Source organism: Sinohyriopsis cumingii, chromosome 12 (genome assembly GCF_028554795.1).
Source record: "Sinohyriopsis cumingii isolate HCF-2022 chromosome 12, ASM2855479v2, whole genome shotgun sequence".
Classification (NCBI taxonomy): domain Eukaryota; kingdom Metazoa; phylum Mollusca; class Bivalvia; order Unionida; family Unionidae; genus Sinohyriopsis; species Sinohyriopsis cumingii.
In genome coordinates this window covers 6737308-6762338 of record NC_142972.1, presented here as the reverse complement: position 1 = coordinate 6762338, position 25031 = coordinate 6737308, and the positions used below count along the sequence as shown (strand labels likewise).

Genomic DNA, 25031 nt, shown 5'->3' with positions numbered 1-25031 from the left:
TCACAATAATCAAAGAATAATACTTTAGTCAAAAGAGCACTTTGTAAATCAACGAACAATACAAATGATTTTTGCAAATTTCGCAGTGAGGTGAGGATAAGGATAAACAGTTACCAAAACTCCACTAAAACAGTTTACTTAACTTTAGCAACCATCGAATTGCTCTTGCGTATTATCGGCTTTTGAAAATGCCAGGACCAATACCAAAATGTTTTCTTAACACGACTTTAGTATGTTGTTACCAGTTTATTACTTTAACTTCTAAAAGCTGTAACTGGTTATGCAGTCCGTGTTAGATATGTATTTCAAAGCACGTGTAACAGGAGCCCACTATGACCCAGATTACTGATGTATTGCTGTGATTCTCTCCGACAGCACTGTCGTTGCAGAGCTTGAGTGGTCGACTGATGATCATTAATTCGGCTGTGAAAAATCCATACAACGTTCTCAAATAATAATGTCCTATCAAAAAGTTGAGGTTGACCTTAGCCCAAAGCATCTTGCAAAAATTAGGAGTGCAATACGAAACGATTACGCGGCGAAATTGAAGCTTTCTCTGATAAAGTTAACTGGAGTTGTCCCCGTCTGGTTGAACCAAACGCAACTTAATCAGCTTTATGCGGCCAAACAGAAGAACACCTCGCTGACGTTGATGGGATGGCTCAGATGCAATAGACTAGTGGAATAGTTCCATTCCTCGCAGCCATTACATCGTTGTTAGCGGTTCCGGTGCCTGCGGTTGGAAAGCAGTTGCGTTAAAGGCCATCTAAGCTACATATGGAATAGCTCTGAAAAGGTGGTTGGAGGCCGCATAACAAAATTGAAAAAGTCTTCAATTATCCAGGCGTGGGAGCCGATGGTACCCGAGCGGAAGTGGTCTTCGGTTGTGGCCTCTCCGTTCACACGTCCATTAACCAGTTTAGAATTACTCTCGATGATAAAGTAATTCAGACATTTCCGATGTGTCTTTTTGCCAAATGAATTTAAAGCTATATATTTCCACCGCAAGCGGAAAACAGGAATTGTTAACCTGCATTAATCAACAGGATCTATAACGCACTCGTACAGTCTTGCAGCTGATTATTTAACCCGGGGCGGTGGACAACAGCCTTGTTTAATTCAACACTGCCGTTACAAACTCGGCTGGACGGCCCAATAGGTGGACATCTTGTTATTAAAGTACTGTATACACTTGAGGTTTCACCAGTCCCGCTTGTTGATTTTACATTATCGCTTAGCAAAGACAGTTATCCTCCGGCAACGGACCTAACCAGATTAGATGTCTCGAAGCCAAAGACAGTTATCCTCCGGCAACGGACCAAACCAGATTAGATGTCTCGAAGCCAAGCAGACTGCTGAATGTGCCGGAGGATACGACAGCTATGTCGGCATGGACTGATGAGTGGTCTTCAACAGATGTCGTAAACCACTCCCTCGTAGCTGCGCCATCTGTCTGCCGTCCTGGTTTCAACCTTTTTTGACATCTGTGGACCATGCTGAACTGTTTCCGGACAGGACAGGACAGGGGCGTTGTGCAGTCAACCTTGTCCGATGGACCAGGCCACTGACTATTCGTATTGCTGTAGAGCTCTGCAGACCATGTCACACATTGCGAACAACTGCCCACTGACAAAGATCCCCGGTAGACTGCAGGCTCTGCACCTTGCTGATGGTGGTGTTAAAATTATTTAATTTATATTGTGTGGAGTGCCGGAATAAGGCCTTCCAGAGCCCTAAGCACTGAAAGTATTTTGGCGCCCCTCCCCCCCCCCGCCTTCCTACAAAATGTGAAAATAAAAGAAACAAAAAACAAAATTAAAAGCTAAAATTGGGGGAAAATACCAGTGTTGCCATCATTCCAAATCAAAATACTCGTACATGCAGACCGAGATGGTCATATATAATTCAGTCAATTTTATCATCAACAATTAATTTGATTTTTTTCTTCTTCTTCTGGTGCCCAAGTTGGGCTGGTGCCATAGCACCTGCTAAGTGTGCTTAATAGGTAATCCAACAATGATCGTGTGATTGATCTTATTTCATAATTTGAACCTAAATGACTAATATCACTTTGTATAAACAACATATACTATAGTTAATATTGCCTATGATAGTAGATTTTATATTAAATTATATATTAACATAGTTATATCTTGTACGTAAACATTTTTATTTGTATTGTAGTTCAGGACAATGTTATTGCCCTCTGAAAAAAAATAGTATACCTTATCATTGCCTGGAAGTATACCTTATCATTGCCAGGAAGTATTCCTTATCATTGCCTGGAAGTATACCTTATCATTGCCTGGAAGCTTACTAAAACTGAAGTGAAAGATCTGACAATGTTTAAAATGTTCCGGAAATTAATTTTTGACCCTCAACTGGGACCTCGTATTGTGTCTTAAGTTTCCCTTAACTGGGACCTCGTATTGTGTCTTAAGTTTCCCTCATCTGGGACCTGGTATTTTATCTTAAGTTTCCCTTGACTGGGACCTCGTATTGTGTCTTAAGTTTTTATAATAGGTTGTTTACATCAGAAGATTTCTAACTTCACAACTGAAGTGGAATGAGTCTTTTAGTTGCGTTCATGGAAGTAGTTGGATATTCCACTTCCCCACTTCGCATGGTACAACTGTTTGTCATACCAGTTAACTAAAGTATGAACTATGTAGACTGGTATTTGAATTTCAAGTAACTTTTTAAAGAGTGTCCAATGATTGACCCAATCAAATGCCTTACTAACTTCTAAAAAAAATATCTTGCAAACACGGGGCTGACATATTCTGCATAACAGCTGACAGTTTTCTTATAGTCATGAGTTTTTTTTAATGAAGCATTTAAAAACCAAGCTGATTTTGTGACTTCGCATTGTTGTTGTGTGATATATTCAAATATTTTTGAAATAATTGACGTAAGAGCCATATGTCTATAATTATTCTTGTCCGTCAGGTTACCAGTTTTACATTTCACTTGCGGGCAATTGTAACTTTTGTGAAATCATCTGTAACAAAGTTATGTACAAACATACAATTAAATAAAATCACCAAAAGTACATTAAGTCTACTATCTGAAAATTTTAAATGTTCTACATATAAAAAATGTGAGCCTGGACATTTACGACTTTTTGTTTAGCTGTGGCACTTTGGATCTCAGATAATGTGATTAGTTCAACAGGACTGGAGGGGGCCTTGAAAGCTGAATGAACACAGTCCTTATTCAAATCGTTTTAACACTACTGAGTAAGGTTTCAAAGTGATTTTTCTATCCATATGTTGCATCTTTTATTTTGGTTTCCATATTTGCACATTGGAGACTTTTGAAAGTTGTCGTAGAATGTTGTTAAGGTTGCTTATGAAAATCACGTTGGTCTTAAGTTTCAAATTTATTTGCATGCGTGTCTTTTCTCTATGTCTAAAGTTTCAAATTTATTTGCATGCGTGTCTGTTCTGTCTTAATTCTTCCTTCTTCCTTAATTCAAGAGCATACTCAAACTGAGCATTTGAGAGGTCCAAGACGAGGTTTACTATTACTTAAACTGAGCATTTGGTTACTGAGAGGTCCAAGACGAGGTTTACTATTATCACGCCACATGAGGTAAACATTTATTTTTTGGAGGGTGCTCTCCTATTTGATCTTTGCAAACCAGTTAGGGAGGCCCTCCTACCCTACTTGTAAGTGTTTGCTATATTGTATATGTTGTTGTATGGTATGATTTTTATTTATTGCAATTTTTTTTTCTTTTTCTTGGATTTTAAATTAAATTATTATTTGATTTGTATGTTTTTGAATCTGTACTTTTTTCTTCAAAATTGAATCATCTGTACTTGTTTTAGGCATTCGTCTTGCTCCAAAAAGTAATCTTCCATCATTTTGTACTTTTCTTCTCTTAGTTTCTTTCTTTTTACCTTTTTTCTCTCTCTATCTAGTTTTATCCATTGATCTTCCGCCAGGGCCACCGCATCCAATGATATTCAGAGATCCTATGCACGGAAATATCTGCTCGATACGCCAAGGTGTATCTAGGGTTATCATCTCGGAACCTTGGCTAGCGAAGATGGGATTGTCTCTGAGAAAGGACCACCAACATGAACATGAAAGTACATGTCGACCTCCGACCATTTAAACAACTCCAACGAAAAGTAATAAATAGTGTACAACAAATTTTTATAGTCAACACCTATCATTTGCGAAAGCCAGCAGAAAAAAAAAAAAAAAAAAAAAACAACCGTCCATACTTCACATTTTCACTCTTATTTGCAATCTGATTAAAATCAGATCTCCACTACCTAGGACAGTGGTGATAAGATTTTAATCAGATTGCTTTTATTTTCTTCCATAGATTCGATCTCCTGGTTCTTCGCCAGTATAGTAACCACGCGATCTGTCTATTGGATAACATCACTGGATATTATCAGACGAAAAACTGGTTAACCGACTCGTTGCAATGATAGAGATTTTAAGAAGATAGATTCTGTTTGAGAACATGGGGTATCGCCATTTTGAAAATAGGGAACTCGTCAGCAATCCCTATATTTTCCTGAAATCAACTGGTGAAGTAGAACTAGTAACGTATGGTCCTGTTCGGTATATAACTAGACGATAGGTGGTTCCATGCAGAAATAATACTGCAAACTTTGAATACTACGATAACAAAGAACCCACGAATCTTTTTAAAATGTACCTCTACAGTCATGATTATTATTACAGACCGCAACACGATATGGAATCTCTAGCTACATCTCGATTGTTATTGTTATTATTATTATTAAGGTTTGTTATCTGCCACGACCCCATCTTCAGGTCAATGCCCCTACAACAAATGCTCTGAAAATCTGGATGACTCGTTGGAAATCGCGGAAAATTACGTCATGACCGTGTGCGGAAAAATATTTTTAACGCACTTGTACGAGTTGCTACCCTTATACTCAATGAGTCAACGAGAATTTCCGAGACTTTGTTGTCAACGACACGGACGGGACTTGTCCTGCTCAATAAAAAGTTTAAAATTTCAGAATTTAATTCGAAATGGACAACGATTTTCAGTCTACAGAAGAAGTAAGTTGCTCTCAGATCAAATGATGAAAAAAATTCGGTTTCAAACGTAGAGTTTTTATACTGCATCTTGTCATATCTCGTACTGTCACCAAGTGCTTGTGAAAATAATAACATTTTGCTATGTAGACAGAATGCTTTAATTAAATCCATTAGTTGTTACATTACGTTTAGTTAGTATACGTGTGGGAGTTTGGGGTTATAGTATTATGCAAGCCATTCTGCAAAAACAAGTTTAGAATTTCAGTATTTGTTTTTGTTGCCACGACGAAAACGATTGCAGAATATGATCTTGAAATCTTAGGTTTTGACTCACTTGAGTACTTAGTGATACTCTTTTTAGATTAATACCCTTCATTTTGTTCAGTTCTTATTATCATATATTTACCTATTCGTGAAAGTAAAATGGCAGTAATATCTCATTACTCATCAATGCATGCTTACAATCAAATTTATTAAGGGTTTTCGACTTGAGGTTATTTTTTATTGGATTTTATTTGTTCACCTTAGTTGAAATTCCACTGAAGCTTCTAAAGAATCTGTTCAGGAGAATTATATTCATTTGACCCAGTTACCATTTGAACTAATTTCAACGCTAGTACTAAAGTCTACATAAGAAAACCAAATTTTATTTTCAGATTTCAATGGTGTGCTTGGCAGTTATAGTGTTTGGTTATTATTGAAAAGCCACTGTCTTAATCTACATCTGAAATCCTTAGCAAACTATTATTTTAAACTTAACATTCTATTTACTGAAAAATAAATCTGTTTAGTGTGATGGTTAAGAATTGAATTCAGATATTAAATTAATGAGCATTTCCTTTTAATATTTCTTTCTATCCTTTTAAAAGTGAGGGACTTCTGGGTTTATGCCAGGGACTCCCAGAAATAAGCTGGGGTCTCATAAGTTTCATGAGTGAAGAGTGAAGACTACTCCTCCTGAAATTCTGTTGAGAGCCCTGCCCATGATGACAGGGCAAGTGGCCACTCACTCATTACCCTGTACTATAAATTTCCTATGATGTTGGTACAAGTGGCCACTCACTCTTGACTCATTACGCTATATCCTAAATTTGAACACTTGTTTGTATACACTAAATTTTTTTCTTGTGTCTGCTTATTAAAGATATATAAATAAGTTAAACTTTTACGAATGAGAAGATAAGTATTCTGCTTGTTTTGATATCCGACAGGTAGAGTTCAGTACAGTGTGATTTAATTTTGGTACTGTTTAAAGTGACTACCATATACTGCTTCTGCATGGTTTTGGTGAATTCCATATTTTCATTATCTGTTATGGTGGGAAGTTGATTCACCCAATCAAAGTATTTACCATAAGGATTTCTATCAAAACCTACTGACTGGAAAAATATAGAAATACTCAAGTTAGTTAATACCAGTATAAATTTTCTGTCCATGTTGATAACAGTTGAAACATGTAAACAAATGTTGAGGTGACACTAATACTAAAAGATACTCTCAGTCTCTCTCTGTCATGGTCTGTCTCTCTCTCTCACCTGGATTTATGTTGATCATCTTCTTGCCACAAAAATGAATATACTTATTGATTTCTGCCTGACTTTCTTGCTACTGAATCTTATATCATCTTCATGAAGAACATAATGGCACTATGGAAAATAAGGCTTCCATTGCTGTCTGTGACTGCACTACAGCTGGTGTTTAATAAATTTATGAAGAAGGTATGGCGTATAATATATCAATATTGTCTATTGGTTATTAAATTTCTGTTCAAACTGATAAATTACAAAAAATGTAACCATGGCACATTTCATTATTTGGTACAATTCCTAATTATAAAAACAGAAATCAGACTTTTACACATTATAATATGGGATGAGAGTAAAAAGGTATATTGCAAACAACAATCCCACACTAAAAGGCCCTTCATTACAACACATTTCCTGTTATAAGGCCCTTCATTACAACACATTGCCTGTTATAAGGCCCTTCATTACAACACATAGCCTGTTATAAGGCCCTTCATTACAACACATTTCCTGTTATAAGGCCATTCATTACAACACATTTCCTGTTATAAGGCCATTCATTACAACACATTTCCTGTTATAAAGAAGTATTTGTATGGTCATGGCTCCCATTTCATTAAAGGGGCGCTCACCAGTTATTATGTACTTTTGAGAGAGTGACTTATGTATGGTGAAGTTGTTTGCATTTAAAACATGCACAGTAGAGAGAATATTGGCATACCTCTATGCTACATTAATGTAATGTGGATGATATTTCTTTGGATATTATACTTTTGGAAATTGTAAATGATCTAAGCACACTGCTAACTATAATGACTGCTCCCATTGCTAAATAAATCAGCCTAATTTAGTCTAAAGTACACTATCAATAGCAGCTATTAAAATAGGGAAAATTAATTTTGCCAGACTAGACAATACCAGTTTATGAAAGTGTAAAGAATGAATTACCAAATATATCAAATGTAAAAAAAGTTGTCTGCTCTCTTTTATACAGTTTACCTCTGATAGCTCAGGAAGTGAAAATGACCAAATGGAGCTAGCACTTTTTTGAAAGGTGCACATCTGGAGTAAGACCAAGCTGTATACTCTCTAACCCATATTACACCAATCAATCATACACCAAAACAGAGGGAATTAAAGAATTCTTTGAACTATATTTAAGATATACAAATTCTTTTTAAATAGCCAGTGTAACCAGTGAGGAAAGCTGGGTAAATTTTTTTCTTTAAAATTCTAACCCTATGCAAAATACAAAACTGTAGAGCACCACCAAAGCTCTCATAAAATGATATGAATGGTCTAGTTTGTTACAAGGTGGTCTTGCTATGAGATTGTTTACTTTGTTACAAGGTGGTCTTGCTATGAGGTGGTTTACTTTGTTACAAGGTGATTTTGCTATGAGATTATTTACTTTGTTACAAGGTGGCCTTGCTATGAGATTGTTTACTTTGTTACAAGGTGGTCTTGCTATGAGATTGTTTTGTTGTTGTTGTTGTTGTTGGTTTTAATGCCATTTTTCAGCACATGATAGGCTATACATGGCAGCCAGTATTAATGGTGGAGGAAGAACCCTGGAAAACCCTGAAAAGAACCACCGACCCATGAGAAGCTACCAGAAAGGTTTCTCACATACCCACACTGGCTGAATCCGAGACTCGAACCGGCGCAGACAGAGGTGAGATGGCAGTGATCCGTAATGGAGAGCACTTTAGACCACTCGGCCACTCGGGGCCCCCTTTGAGATTGTTTGCTTTGTTACAAGGTGGTCTTGCTATGAGATTGTTTGCTTTGTTACAAGGTGGCCTTGCTATGAGGTTGTTTACTTTGTTACAAGGTGGCCTTGCTATGAGGTTATTTACTTCATTACAAGGTGGCCTTGCTATGAGGTTGTTTACTTCGTTACAAGGTGGCCTTTCTATGAGAGTGTTTACTTTGTTACAAGGTGGTCCTGCTATGAGGTTGTTTACTTTGTTACAAGGTGGCCTTGCTATGAGGTTGTTTACTTCGTTACAAGGTGGTCATGCTATGAGGTTGTTTACTTTGTTACAAGGTGGCCTTGCTATGAGGTTGTTTACTTTGTTACAAAGTAGCTTCTCGAGGGTCGGTGGTTCTTTCCGGGGATTTCCCGGATTCTTCCTCCACCATTAATACTGGCCGCCATGTATAGCCTATCGTGTGCTGGAAAATGGCGTTAAACTCTACAACAACAACAACAACAACAACTTTGTTACAAGGTGATCTTGCTATGAGGTTGTTTACTTTGTTACAAGGTGGCCTTGCTATGAGGTTGTTTACTTTGTTACAAGGTGGCCTTGCTATGAGGTTGTTTACTTTGTTACAAGGTGATTTTGCTATGAGGTTGTTTACTTCGTTACAAGGTGGCCTTGCTATGAGGTTGTTTACTTTGTTACAAGGTGGCCTTGCTATGAGGTTGTTTACTTTGTTACAAGGTGGCCTTGCTATGAGATTGTTTACTTTGTTACAAGGTGGCCTTGCTATGAGGTTGTTTACTTCGTTACAAGGTGGCCTTGCTATGAGGTTGTTTACTTTGTTACAAGGTGGTCCTGCAATGAGGTTGTTTACTTCGTTACAAGGTGGTCTTGCTATGAGGTTGTTTACTTCGTTACAAGTTGGTCTTGCTATGAGGTTGTTTACTTCGTTACAAGGTGGCCTTTCTTTGAGATTGTTTACTTTTTTACAAGGTGGTCCTGCTATGAGGTTGTTTACTTTCTTACAAGGTGGTCTTTCTGTGAAATGTTTACTTCTTAGTGTTATAATGAGGGAGTACTGTATTTTTAGTGCAGTGTGTAACTTTGGTGAAACAATGTTTGATCATGAAGACAATGATAAAATAATAAATTATGATAATGGCAACATTCCTAAGAAGATCAATGTGAATACTGAAAGTTAAATGATCCTGACTTTGCAAACTTGCTATACCAATTTTTGGTCATAGCCAACTCTGTAAAACCAGGAGAATTTTCACAGCCATTTCTCTTTTAGCACTTAACATAATTTTGCAGAGATAGTTCTTTTAATTTCTTGTGATTTGAGGAAGTAAGGATAGTATGGCTGTTGAGCCTTATAACATCATCATAGGATACCTAAGATATAATCTTGACATTGAGCAGTTATTTTTTTTTTAGATTAGTAGACTGGTTGGGCACATTAAAATGAAAGCATATAAATAACAACACTTTGAAGTTAGACTGACATTTGTTCAATATGTAATCATACTGTTTAGGCAGATGTTGGCGCACTATTATCAACTGTAATACATGATATCCCCATTTTTACCTCACCTGGCCATAAGACTTTATAATATGGTGAGTTTGTAATATGGCCATGTGACCATTGTCCAGCCATCAACATAGTCAATAAAAAAAGAAACCTTGCAAACAAATGAAAACAGGTGATATTTTATCTGATAGGCTGATCCTGTTTCCACTCTGGAGGCCATCTATCTGATGAGATTAGAACATATTCTTATGTTATTAAGAGCTTGAAAAAGCTGAGAGGCATGCATGTTAATTAGGTAATCTTTCATCTAATTGGCTGAGCTTGTTATTATTGTGGAAATCGAGTTTATCTCAGACTTATATAATCAAACTCTTGGATGAGAATAATAATGAGCCATACGTATTAATCAGATGATCTGGCCTCGGATTGTTAAGATATGGGTGACAGGAAAGAGTTTTTATCAGACTAAAGTAAAATATTTAAAACTGACATTTGATAAAGTTTAGGAGATAATTTACATAGGTTATGTTTTTAAAATGATTAACAAACCTTCTCTTTGAGAGAGTTAATGCTCAAGTTATGTAATGGAGGTATTGGCCATAATTGGGCCTTTCGTTATTTATTCTTACTATTTTTTGTCTTTTTCAGACAGCATTTGTTGTTGATGAAGTGACAAACATCATAAAAGAGGTGAGCTTTATTGGGATTTCAAGTTCTGATTGTATGCAAGTCATTATTACCAAATATTCAAAGTCTTAAGGATTTTAATCATAATCATTTTGTAATGTGAAAATAAAAGCCAGAAATAAAATATAATTATTGTAATAATGAAATTTATATTATGGTGTAAGAGGAGTAGTGTGCAGTATTAGATATTTTTTACTTCAAGTTGCGATCATCAACTTGTTAATGTTAACTGCTATTGTAGATAGCGTAACATTCATAATTAATTTAAGTATTGCAACCTCATCTGTCCCCAGACTATCGAAAACTGCAAAAGTAACTCCTATTCACAAATCTGGTTCTAAGGATGATGCTGATAACTACCGACCAACCTCAATACTACCAAACTTGTCATCATTCATGTCATATTTAACCAAACACTTGCTGTTAAACCCTAATCAATCAGGTTTTAGACAGAACCATTCCTGTGAGACTGCCTTGATCTCCCTAACTGATAAATGGCTTCAGGCACTTGACCAAGGTAGAATAAATAATAGGATCTGTATTTGTAGATTTCAGGAAAGCTTTTGACAGGGTGGATCATGAAATCCTTTTGAAGAAACTGAAAATCAACCAGAGTGATGAAAGAATAATTAGATGGTTTACTTCTTACTTAAGTGAGAGAACACAACATGTTTACATAAATAATGTTCTGTCTGAACCTGAAACAGTTAGATATGGAGTACCACAAGGCTCAATTCTAGGTCCATTACTATTCATTTTATTTATTAATGACCTACCACTTTTACTAAGAGACTCAATATCATTTACAGATCTCTATGCAGATGACACAACATTGTCAGACATCCAAAACACAAAGCATGAACTCGAAATTTCTTTACAGAATGCCCTAAACAAACTGGAAAACTGGTGCACATGCAGTGGCATGGTGGTAAATACTGGTAAAACTAAAATATTACTTATCTCAACACGGCAAAGAAGGACAAATCTTGATAGTGATGAACTATGTCTGACATGGAAGGATACAAATTTGCAAATGGTCTGTCATGATAGACTGCTTGGTGTTCTGGTAGATAATAACCTATCATGGACTGAACATATCAAACATATCAGTAAAAAAGTCAATTCAAGTTTATGGCTTCTCAGTAGGATAAGATACTTTCTCCCTGAAAGGCACAGGAAACTATTTTATAACAGTTACATACAACCCTATTTGGACTACTGTAGTACAGTATGGGGTAATTCAAATGAAAAAAACATAGCAAAGCTGGCACATCTTCAAAAAAGAGCATTTGGGCTAATATCAATCCAGATAGAAAGCAAGGAAAATTTAGCTGGTAGTTAAAAATATTACCTATTAAAGGCCAAATCTGTTTGAGAAAAGCCAAATTAATGTACAGGATATCTCATAATAGTGCTCCCAAATATTTACAATCATTATTCCAGTATAGCTACCTGGTAATACTCCCCACCTGCGATCCATGTCTACCAAACAGTATAAAATTCCAAAACCAAATGAGTTATTTAAAAAAAGTTTCCAATACTCTGGAACTCTGCTCTGGAATAGTATTCCAGTTGAGATTAGAAATGCCCACTCTATATCCTTCTTCCAAACACAATATATCCAGTGGCTTCAGAGATGCAGCTAAAATAAATAAATTCCTTTGTATGAGGGCCTCAAGGTAGATTAGTTTTTAGCTAATTGTGTTACCCTATTTAAATAAAGTCATTATTATTATTATTAACAACACAAGCCGAGTTTCCATCCAGGCATGATGTAAAAGTGATGACATGAGTGGAATGGTTCAGTTGTACATTCATGTTGAAAACTTAGATTATTCAGTAAAAGTTGTACTGTAAGTGCTGCAGACTTTGTGACATTAAGGTACGTGTTCTTTATGAAGACCTTGGAAGCATAAGAAAAATAATGCATGGAGAGCTTTACTGTAAAGGTGGAGATCGTTTAAACTGCTATGAATCGGTGAAATTTAGATTTTCATTTCATTTGATAATTATATCCTTATTATGTCTGAGTCCAGTATGACGATTCAGTACAGTTTTTGGGATCAGTTGTTTGATTCCAACATTTTCAATTACTTTCAGGCTATTGAAGGGGCCATTGGGGGCAATGCATACCAACATAACAAGGTCAATCAGTGGACATCTAATGTTGTAGAACAGTGCTTAAATCAACTGACAAAACTTGGAAAGCCATTCAAATATATTGGTAAGTAAAATATTTGTTCATTTGCATAATTTCGAATTTTCAACACATTTTACTACACAAGCCATTTATACATGTAAATGTTGCAGCCTAATTGAACTCATATGTTCAGATATTTTCTCCACAGCTACGATTTAGAGCAAGAAAATTTTTATTTTATTTTATGCTATAACATATCGGCTAGCAATATGTGTAACAAACTGAAGTAGCAGATTTTTTACTGTATTCTAAATATAATAACTGAAGACAGAAAAAATATATGGTGGCATAATTCACCTTCCTAATTCAAGGTAAAACGGCTTATAAGAAAGGAAGAAAACAAAAAGAATATGACCATCATGGGAGTTGAACTTGATTTACCTGTATGTGGGGGCCCTGAGTGGCAGAGTGGTCTAAAGCGCTCTCTGTTACGGATCACTGCCATCTCACTCCCGTCTGCGTGGGATTGAGTCTCGGATTCAACTCATGTCATTATGTGAGAAAGCTTGCCAGTAGCTTCTCGTGGGTTGGTGGTTCTTCCCAGGTTCTTCCTCCACCATTAATACTGGCTGACATGGATAGCCTATCGTGTGCTGAAAAATGGCATTAAACCCCACAACAACGACAACAACAACCTGTATGTGAGGCAGCCATACATACCACTTGACCAAGAAAGCATCTAAACCAGTGTTTCCTAACCCCAGATTGCAACCCAAATCAGGGAAAACAGGGTTGTGAGGCACAGAAAAACTACTTGTTGTGGTTGTGGCCGAAAAAGGTAGAGAACACTGGTCTAAACATAGCTTAGATTTCTTGATCATAATGTTACTGACAGCTATCAAAGGTGATGACAGAATATTTCTGTTATTCCATTCCAATAAATCATAATATATATATATATATATATATATATATATATATATATATATATATATATATATATATATATATAAAATAAACAAAAAATCTTGAGAATGGTTTTGTGGAAAATAAGGAAAGAACTATATATCCAGAAAAGGATATATTTGTGAAAAAAGTTGAACAAATTTTGATGTGAGCTACAGACACAATAGTGCTGTACTGTTTGACATAATCTATTTATCATGCTTCATTGGGTGCCATATATAGCAGTGCTGTACTTATAGGTTACTGCATTCGTATGGGAAAATATGAACGCGTTTTGGGATGGAACACTGCACGACCTTGGGAGTGCAGTATATCCTTCCGACAAAACGAGTTCATATTTTCCCACACAAATGCAGTAACCTTTTTATTATATGCTCATTTTTTTTATTCTACCTAAGGTTTGATTATATAAACAAAATACACTACAAGAAACAATGTAAATGAATGAATGCCGTATTCCAAACTAAATACACAAGCGCAGATTTGTCATTACACAATAACATCATTATTAATGCGCACATAACTCCACCCAGATAAATTTGAACTTAGTCGTGCACTCGACATAACTTTCAAAAGAAAATGGCATGTCTAGTTAAAATTTAAATTTGCAGTCATATTGTGAATGAATGCGCATTGCAACAACTTTTCCATTTGATCTGGAATGAATATATTTTGGTATTTTGTTTTGATTTGATGAAAGTTTGTGATTTTGGACTGGATTCATCTGTGCAAATTATACATGAAATACATCGGATTGAAGCGGCGCGGGAGAAGCGTGTTTACATCTGCAAATGTTTTTCTGTCATTGAATGTTTGAAATCATAATGTGGGAAGAATATGAAGTCTTTCAATTGCAATTATCAAAAAGACACTATAGAATTTAATGCTTATTTCATTTTGAGTGCAGTAAGGATGATGCAGTTGCACTTATCATCGAAATTACAGCACAATTTCGAAATGTGTAATCCAGATTGAAAACCTATGACATGGCTCATGTAGTTCAGATTTGCAGAATTAGGAAAATACATTTTGAGGAAATTCAGGATGTAAAACTGTAAGTACATGTATATTTTATTTTATTTTGCCATTCTTATCACCAGCTAAAGAAGAGAGTATATGACTTGTCACTTGTATGTTATTTGTAAGGACATTATCTTGCGTATGTTTATATACTATAGCTAGCCCAAATTCGTAACATTGTATCAACGCAGAATGTGCCAAAACAGCTGGTATGTGGCAGTCCACGAAACATGTTTTAGTTCATTCAGAAACAAATTTAAACAACAACAACGTAAAGACCCTCTTACGCGAGTGTACATGATTTGTGTACAAATCAAAAGTGCTGGCATCTTCATCCTTTGTTTGTTTACCATAGAAAGTAGTTCCTTTATGCACGTAAATGCTATATGTTTATTGTCGCGCGAGTTCAGTATTGGGTATTACTGAACGATTCTGACAATGTAAAGTTAATGGGGAAAAAATGAGCGTATAATAATGTTTGGTATGATCTAGTGATTAGTTCTGTACTGTTTGGTATGATCTAGGTATCATGCTTCATTGGGTGCAATATATAGCAGTCCTGTACTGTTTGGTATGATCTAGTGATTAGTCCTGTACAGTTTGGTATGATCTAGTTATCATGCTTCATTGGGTACAATATGTAGCATTGCATTATTTTTTATTTCTAATTCTCAGTGCTCAAAGATTTTTTTTTTAGACACAGGTCCAGGGCTGGTGACTTTAAAAAAGTCACAAGCCTTGACTGAAATTCCACACAATCGGACTCGAATTTCCATATGCCCAAAATTTCCCCCTTTTTAAAATTATTTTACACACATTTCAATTGCTACAGTTCAAATATAAACTCAGTAGGGGATTTGAAGGTAATGTGGATGTTATTAAAGTTCATCACGACACTCAGCAGAGGCTGAATGATCATGGTGTCCGAACTTCTTGGCTGGATTCTCTGAGCCAATCATGGTCAGAATGGTTTTGTGGAAAATAAGGAAAGAACTATATATCTAGAAAAGGATATATTTGTGAAAAAAGTTGAACAGATTTTGATGTGAGCTACTGACACAATAGTGCTGTACTGTTTGATATGATCTAGTGATTAGTCATGTACTGTTTGGTATGATCTAGTTATCATGCTTCATTGGGTGCCATATATAGCAGTGCTGTACTGTTTGGTATGATCTAGTGATTAGTCATGTACTGTTTGGTATGATCTAGTTATCATGCTTCATTGGGTGCCATATATAGCAGTGCTGTACTGTTTGGTATGATCTAGTGATTAGTCATGTACTGTTTGGTATGATCTAGTTATCATGCTTCATTGGGTGCCATATATAGCAGTCCTGTACTCATTGGTATGATCTAGTGATTAGTCATGTACTGTTTGGTATGATCTAGTTATCATGCTTCATTGGGTGCCATATATAGCAGTCCTGTACTCATTGGTATGATCTAGTGATTAGTCCTGTACTGTTTGGTATGATCTAGTTATCATGCTTCATTGGGTACAAGATGTAACATTGCATTATTTTTTTCTTCTAATTCTCAGTGCTCAAAAAAAATTTTTTTTAGACACAGGTCCAGGGCTGGTGACTTTAAAATAATAACAAGCCCTGACTGAAATTCCACACAATCGGATTTGAATTTCCATATGCCCAACAATTCCCCTTTTTTAAAATTATTTTACACACAACGTTTCAATTGCTATAGTTTAAATATACACTCAATAGGGGATTTGAAGGTAATGTGGATGTTATTAAAGTTCATCACTACACTCACCAGAAGCTGAATGGTCATGGTATGTGAACTTCTTGACTGGATTCTCTGAGCCAGTCATGGTCAGAACCAAGTTGACATGTGAATATGTTTGCAGAATGTGCAAAGAATTCATTGCCTCTCCCACTTGTTTTTATTTTTGCTGGTGTGTTTAACAAAGTAAAACTCTGTCGACCAGTTCAGAAATTTATTTTTGATTGGCTATGCTGATACTATTTATAGCTAATTGCTACCTAAATCGGTTTCAAACATGAATTACACTTGAACATTATTCTGACAAATGAAATGATCATGCTTAGCATTTATATATGCAGTAAAATCTGACTTCAAAGAAACATTGCCGCTGTTTACAAACTTTTCAAAAACCTGTAATACATATGGTTTACAAACTTGTCAAAAACCTGTAATACATATGGTTTAAACACGTTGCCACTGTTTACAAACTTGTCAAAAACCTGTAATACATATCGTTTACAGACTTTTCAAAAACCTCTAATACATATGGTTTACAAACTTGTCAAAAACCTGTAATACACATGGTTTACAAACTTGTCAAAAACCTGTAATACACATAGTTTACAAACTTGTCAAAAACCTGTAATACATATGGTTTACAAACTTGTCAAAAACCTGTAATACACATGATTTACAAACTAAAAACCTATAATACACATGGTTTACAAACTTGTCAAAAACCTCTAATACATATGGTTTACAAACTTGTCAAAAACAGCTAATACCTATGGTTTAAATATTTTCATTCAAAGCAACGATACATAAAAAGTTTTGTTCTCCTACACACATTTAGCTTCTCTTTGATTTACCTATAGGGTTATTCCATGTGTACCTATGTAAATTAGTACAATGGGTCACCCATTGCAGTCTTCAAACACATCCCACTAGCTATTATCAGCCAATTAAGGAATATGTGAAAGGGTAGTTTATACTTGACCTCACTGCGATTTAATTATCGCCATTTAAAATGCCCAAAGGATAGTTATACATCAACTCTAATCATGACTGTTTACTGTTTATATATGCTATATGTAATGGGAATTTGCCGATAGTGTTTTTTTGTTCTAGTTTTGAAGATTACTAACAACTGTTTTCTCAAAACACAACCATGTCAGGGGGTTTGGGAGTGCAAGATCTTGTTTTTTAGCATGACATGCCAAGTTAAAATTTGATTAAAATCAGTTTTCCACTTCACATAGGACAGAGGTGATCTGATTTTAACTGTGCTTTGTTATGGCTGGTATGTCAACATCTTGAAAACTCATTTCTGCATTTCATCAGCATGATCAAAATTTTCTCAGACAAATTTGATTTTTTTTATTTTTTGGACAAGCCCAAGAGGCACCTCTTCCAGAATACAGGACAGGTCCAGTCTGAAATTAGAGGGGCCTCTGGTGTTGGGCTATCAGATTGTTTTAGCACTGACTCAACATCCTAGATAAAATTGCTCCACAAGAAACAAGATATGAACGTATTTACATGACAAGGAAAGGTGGTGGAAACAGATATTACTAAAATTAAATTAATAATAATAATAATAATAATAGATGTTCCATAGGAGAGTGAGGCAGAGTAAACTAATGGGAAAGAAACTAATGCATGGGTGGGTTAAACTGTGCACTTTTGAATTTCATTTAAGCCATATATGTCACATGTTAATATTTGGGGTATCGGTCACTTTACTCATTGGCAGCTTTACATAGTGCCTCTGTACTTGGCCTTGAAAAATTTCAGGCAATAAAAGGTTTTACATCTGACAGTTAAAGTCATGTGGCTTATTGATGTGTTTGATTTTGGAAGTATCAAGGTTATACTGGATTGAAAACTGAAAGGACACAGCATAATTTTTTAACAAGTATAATAAAATAGGTCATCTATTGTCAGGTACTGAATACAAGATATTAGGTGTGGTCTTGAGTGTGAGATTGAGTTTCCCCGCTCATCCCATCAAAAGTGAACTCCATATTAATTTCTTGATTGACACAGAATTTTAACTTGAGACTTGGGCACCACAGTACCGGTACTATCATCTCAAGGCTATAGTAGTGCCATATTTGTTGCCATTATTTACAAAACCAGCTAGTTCATAATATGCAATTTTGTTATCATTTTTTCAGTAACCTGTGTTATAATGCAAAAGAATGGAGCTGGTCTGCACACCGCAAGTTCATGCTTCTGGGACAATCAAACTGATGGTAAGTTGGTAAATGGTGAGATTATGTAAATAATATAAGGAAAGGAACAAACCTCTACACTCTTAATTTTGATTTTAGTCAAAACCCTTGCTTTTCCAACATTTAGGAAAATATTCTTGTTCAGATTTATAGAAACATCAATCCATTAGCTGAAAAATGTTTTTAGTTATTGTAAGGTAAAAATAAAATCCCACTGGGTTTGAAGGACAATCCCAGGCCCCCCCTTCTTCCCCCATGAAATTCAAATGGTATGTCCCTTACCCTAGATCATCAATCCTTGTTAGTATGGATGAATGGGGACAACAGTTCGACTCCTAATATCACTAAATTGGAGACCGATTTCATTGTATCAGACATTATCTGGGTATTTTGCAAAACATATACAAAGTTCTTTAAATAATATTATCCATAAAAAGTAAAGAGACTTTTTAAAAGGTCGATACATGTACCAAATTACAAGACAGCTTTATGACATGATGCAGTTATTGGCAGAAAAGTCTCTAATTGTGAAGTTTTAATAAAATTGTGTTGACAATTAAATAAAAAAAACTTTGAGCCTTATTTGAGGGAAAGGGATGAAATTCTTTAGAAGGATGCTAAAATCTGTATGATGCAACATGGTTTTTATTTATTTATAGTAGAGACCAGTGACATCTCATTAGTTTGTTTATTTAAATATTTATTTGTTAAACCCTTGGATGGATTTGCGTCATTCTCTGCATGAATGATTTTGAAACTATAACAATCTGAGATGCACCCACTTAACCCACTTTACCATGAAGTCAGTCATAGAAAATTACTTAAAAGTTTTGGTTCAAGTTGTTCTAAATGCTAATGTTTGCTGAACCCCATGATAGACTCTTTTCATACCTGGCAAAAATAATGAAGCAAGAGATGGTTCCTTCAGCAACGTGCATGTTTGCCAGTTTGATCTTCTTGTCATGACCAGTCACAGAAAATTTCCATTGAAACCCCATTGTCACGATTATGTGCAAAAAGTTGTATATGCCAAATCATCAGAATAATACTGAATCTTGAAAGATATTGGTCCTAAACATCATTGGGTTCCATTAAAACCAGATAATATCATATTGTACCTAAACATAATTGGGTTCCATTAAAACCAGATAATATCATATTGGTCCTAAACATCATTGAGTTCCATTAAAACCAGATAATATCATATTGGTCCTAAACATCACTGGGTTCCATTAAAACCAGATAGCTTAGAGTTTCTTCACATTACGAGCCATGTCATTTCTCCAAACTGAGAAACCTGGCCATTTTCACATTTGTGGGAATGAATCTGATGTTGATTGGTGACATCCATGAGTCAACTGATTGCAGCCAAAAGCTGAAGCACACGATTTTATTACGACACCTTTGTAGACATAAGAAGACTTAGATAATTTGGGTCTGCTGTGGGAGCATACATGTTTCACAGAAACAGATCTGGTCATCATTTGACTTCGCTCAAATTATTTTATTTTTTTTGTTCTCAGGAAGTTGGTTATATTTTGACATCATTCAGATTACTTAATTTTACCAGAAAGCTGGAGATATTTTGACTTAAATTACTTTCTTTTGCCAGAAAGCTGGTGACATTTTGACTTCACCCAAATTACTTTCTTTTGCCAGGAAGCTGCACTGTGAGGTGGGAGAACAAAACCATGTACTGCATTGTCAGTGTCTTCGGATTGGCAATATAAGCCAATCATATCTGCAGACAGACAGACAGACAGATGGATGGACTTGGAAGAGCCAGTTCTTTTCATTGTGATACCTTTGTTCATTTGGACATGTACATTCATTATGATTTAATAGTTTATTTCCACATCTTTTTATCTTGCTTTCTAGCTTGTTAAAATGGAAAAAAGATCCCCCAAAATGACAAGATGTGGACCCGTAAAATGTATTATAATTTTCTGAAATTTCTTGGCATGGTAACTTAATGCAGACCATGGGAAGTTAATCTCATTGATCTATCATGCTGAACACTACATCAGCTTTAGAGAATTTTATTTATTGTTTATCCTCTTCACCTACATTCCAATCAATGGACTGGAATGTAATTTTCTACTCTGCAATTCAACTTCCCAAAGCAAAGTTGTATACCCTTGCTGAATTGCATTTATAACTGATGACCACACACGACTGTCACAAGATATCATAAATATACAAAATGTTCAGGCATAGACAAGTTAATTCTGGAAAAAGTTGGATGATTTAGGCATTGTAAAAAGTTGTTTTTTTAATTAAAAAAAATAAAGTGGACATTTCTTTTACAACCAATAATGACAGTTCCAAAATTGATCTGCCAAGGCTCAAATAGCATCCAATTTCACTAAATAACAAAATCAGTACTCTAGCATTGAATTATTTGCTTTTAAAAAAAGTTTTTTAAGTTTATTGCTTTGGATAAAGAAACATTTAAGTTTTCAATGCAGAGGTGCAAAATGTAGACTGAGAAATCATTCCTTTGAAGTACTGGAAAACTGTTAATAGGACTTGTTGCATACATTGAGCATGGTGGTAGTTTTGTCTTTAACCTGCATGACAATTTCAGATAATAAAGAGATTATTATATATATAGAAAGACATGGAACTGATTTGCATTTTAATAGCATTTCAATAACACATTATTACATTATTGTCACTTTTTCTGTTCATTCAGATCAAATAAACATTAAATACTAATAAACATTATATATACATCAGAGTTTGTTGGTGTTTTTTTAGCCTGAGAATCTGAAATATGGCAAATCATGCATATTACTTACCAAGATTTTAACTTTGATTTCATGTGCAGAAACAATTACTGCCTTGCCTGTGCAGAAGAATATTTCAGTAGCTCTTGTCCATTTATTTGTATACCTGTACATCAAAACAGGCTTTGAGCCAGGCTGCTGACTTCATCACACAAAAATCAATTGATTTTTCACCTGGCAATATTTTTCACTGCCAATTCTCCTCCATATGCGGACAATCTAATTAGACTTTTCTTAAATGATAAACAATGTTCAAAATATTTGTAACTGTTTGTTTAGAGAACTAGTACAGTTTAAGCATTTGGGTCTACTGACACACTTTAAAATGAATAAAAATCAACAAAAATTAAATGCAGGTGTATTTAAAATCAGGATCTGTAATATGCTGTGGTTAATAATTTGAGGTACAAAAGTAATTTTAAATTTTCATTCCTTTATCTGACTTGTGCATACCTTAATGCCATGCTGAAATTGAAATGTTATCTTGTTCCATCTTAGCAGGTTTGTAAAAAAATTTTACCCACTTGTCAGGGACAAGTGACACAGGAAAAGGTCACTTGTCCTGGCCTAATCCTTGTCCTAAAATTGTCAGGCATAAGTAAAATGTCTTTAATTTCTGAAACTGAAAACACTCCAGGATAGTGCTTCCTCCTTGTAGTTGTAAATTTTAGCCCCCCCCCCCCCCCCCCGGCATAATAAAATAAGTGTAAACAATATCTTTTTAAAAGACATTCTTATTTTGATTCATTACTTACTACTCTTCAGTTTAAAAAGACTTAATAGAATCCCCAGAGATTAAGCAGCAGCTGCAATGGAGTTGGAATTTACGTCTCAATTGTAGAACTTGTCAGAGTATATGTATTCTATAGAATGTCTGATTTTCAAGAAAGTAGAAATAAACTATTTCAATATATACTAAACTTCTCATGTCTACTTTGTGTGTGACCATGTATACTTTGTCTGTGACCATGTCTAACTTTGTGATCATGTATAACTTTGTTTGTGACCATGTCTAACTTTGTGACCATGTATAACTTTGTCTGTGACCATGTCTAACTTTGTGACCATGTATACTTTGTCTGTGACCATGTATACTTTGTGACGATGTCTAACTTTGTGACCATGTATAACTTTGTCTGTGACCATGTATAACTTTGTCTGTGACCATGTATAACTTTGTCTGTGGCCATGTATACTTTGTCTCCTTTCTTCACAGATAATCATGAGTCAGATCAAGAGCATTCAGTATGCTGTGAACAACTTTTAACGTTTGTAACATCAACTGAGTAAACTTTGCCACAGATGAGTTGTCAATGCAGCTAATATAAACTGAGAAATCACGATACATTGAGTGATAAAACCAACTGCATGATACTCCATGGTTTGACTGGATTTCCAAATCTGCTTGGATGTTTATGAAAATGTACTTGTCTGGAATTAAATTCTTGCTGTAAGGCACTTGCCTAACTAAAACTCTGGAATAGTCCCAGATGTTTGGCAATCCCGTTTGTACAGCCTTGTTGACTAAATGATTTTCTCTCATGCTGACATTGTTAAATTTGTTTTCCTCTTTTCATCTGGTACATTTCTGTCTAGTCTTGTCAATGACTGCGTTACCCTGGGATCCTCTTGACCACTGATTCACACGGAACTGCAAACTTGATGTGTAAAGCATTTTTGTGACCCTGATGTTTACCATCTGAGCATGTCTGTACAAAAAGTAGCATTGAAATACAAATACAATTTTGTGGGCCATTTTCCCTAATCCCTGTACTTTGATTAGATTGTCACATTTCTGGGACAAAGTTTGATTGACGTGTAACCATTTCTGGACAGGAATCTACATCTATTATTTTAGTGCTATGTATCAAATTTGACAAACTGGTGCATCTTGCACAAAATAACACCAGTATAAAGTAACTAGTTGAAAACATCTTTTTAAGGGTTTATGGATCTCATTAAATTATTTGCAGAAACCCAAATCTGTCCATTTATGCAGGTGGATGAATAATAAGGTTACTCAATTATTTTGTTCATTATGTCAATTTTTGGCCGATACTTGTCATCATTATGTATATGGAGCTTCAGAATTTCAAGACTAACTTACGTCACATGCTTACTGGCAAATGACTTTGTTACTTAGCCATTTTTTTGTTAATACCTTTCTCTTTTGAGTTTTTGGCTCATTGAGAAGCATATTTAGATCTGGTATTCTCTAAGTAGGTTGCTGTGAATTGCTGCAGCTGCTGCTGTTGTAAAATTTATGTTAAGTTTCTTAAATATTTTACTTGGTGTCTGTATCTGATGCGTGCGAAAGTCGTCAAACGATTTTGCTATGTCACAAATCTAATATCTGCATTGTTCCTGAGAAGTAACATTTACACAAAACTTTGATTTAACATTGCTTTTGAAGGTCCATATACTGAGTCCCAGTTTTTAGCCATCTTCCTTTTGTCACATTCATGGTAATCTGATTCATGGTAATCTGATTCATGGTAATCTGACAAAATAATTACCCCAACATGCAACCTAAATGTATTGTTCTAATTCTTTCATTAGACAAACTTTATCCAGGTGTGGCCAAGATTCCATAAAGGAGACAGTACCTCATAAAAATAGCCATCCCCCTCTAAATATATTACAGGGTTATAGCTAAACATCATCTAAATATCCAGAAGGGCTCAACAGCTATACCAATTTCATGCAATCACTGCTGCTGGCTTAAAATTGTGTGTAGCAACAAAATTTTCACATATAATGAATAGTTTAAATGCACAAGATGTTTTTAAAAAATAGAGGAAAATTTACATATGCACATCAGTATATAATTGTTTAAATACTGTATAAAATAAAACAAATGGTCAGTGAGTACCTATTTATGTGGTGATAATCCCATGCATGAAGATATACCCATGTATGTGGTGATAGGCTCACGCTTGATGATATACCTATTTATGTGGTGACGGGCGTATGCTTGATGATATACCTATGTATGTGGTGATAAGCCCATGCTTGGTCATATACGTATGTATGTGGCGATAGGCCCATGCTTGATGATATACGTATGTATGTGGTGATAGGCCCATGCCTAATGATATACCCATGTATGTGGTGATAGGCCCAAGCTTGATGATATACCCATGTATGTGGTGATAGGCCCATGCTTGATGATACACCCATGTATGTGGTGATAGACCCATACTTGATGATATACCCATGTATGTGGTGATAGGCCCATGCTTGATGATATACCCATGTATGTGGTGATAAGCCCACGCTTGATGATATACCTATTTATGTGGTGATGGGCGCATGCTTGATGATATACCTATGTATGTGGTGATAAGCCCATTTGATGATTTACGTATGTATGTGGCGATAGGCCCATGCTTGATCATATACGTATGTGGTGATAGGCCCATGCCTAATGATATACCCATGTATGTGGTGATAGACCCATACTTGATGATATGCCCATGTATGTGGTGATAGGCCCATGCTTGATGATATACCTATGTATGTGGTGATAGGCCCATGTTTGATGATATACCTATTTATGTGGTGTTATGGCCATGCTTGATGATATACCCATGTATGTGATGATAGGCCCATGCTTGATGATATACGTATGTGGTGATATGTCCATGCTTGATGATATACCTATGTATGT

General features: G+C 35.4%; 1 protein-coding gene across 1 annotated transcript; it reads left to right on the top strand.

Annotated features, from left to right (window-relative positions):
* The first annotated feature begins 4937 nt into the window (after positions 1-4937).
* Positions 4938-21310, top strand: LOC149785958 (dynein light chain Tctex-type 1). Its single transcript, XM_089976213.1, has 5 exons — positions 4938-5055; positions 10449-10490; positions 12588-12711; positions 18516-18593; positions 20232-21310. The coding sequence occupies exons 1-5, from the start codon at positions 5026-5028 to the stop codon at positions 20300-20302; spliced, it is 345 nt and encodes a 114-aa protein (XP_089832339.1). The 5' UTR covers positions 4938-5025; the 3' UTR covers positions 20303-21310.
* Positions 21311-25031: the final 3721 nt, after the last annotated feature.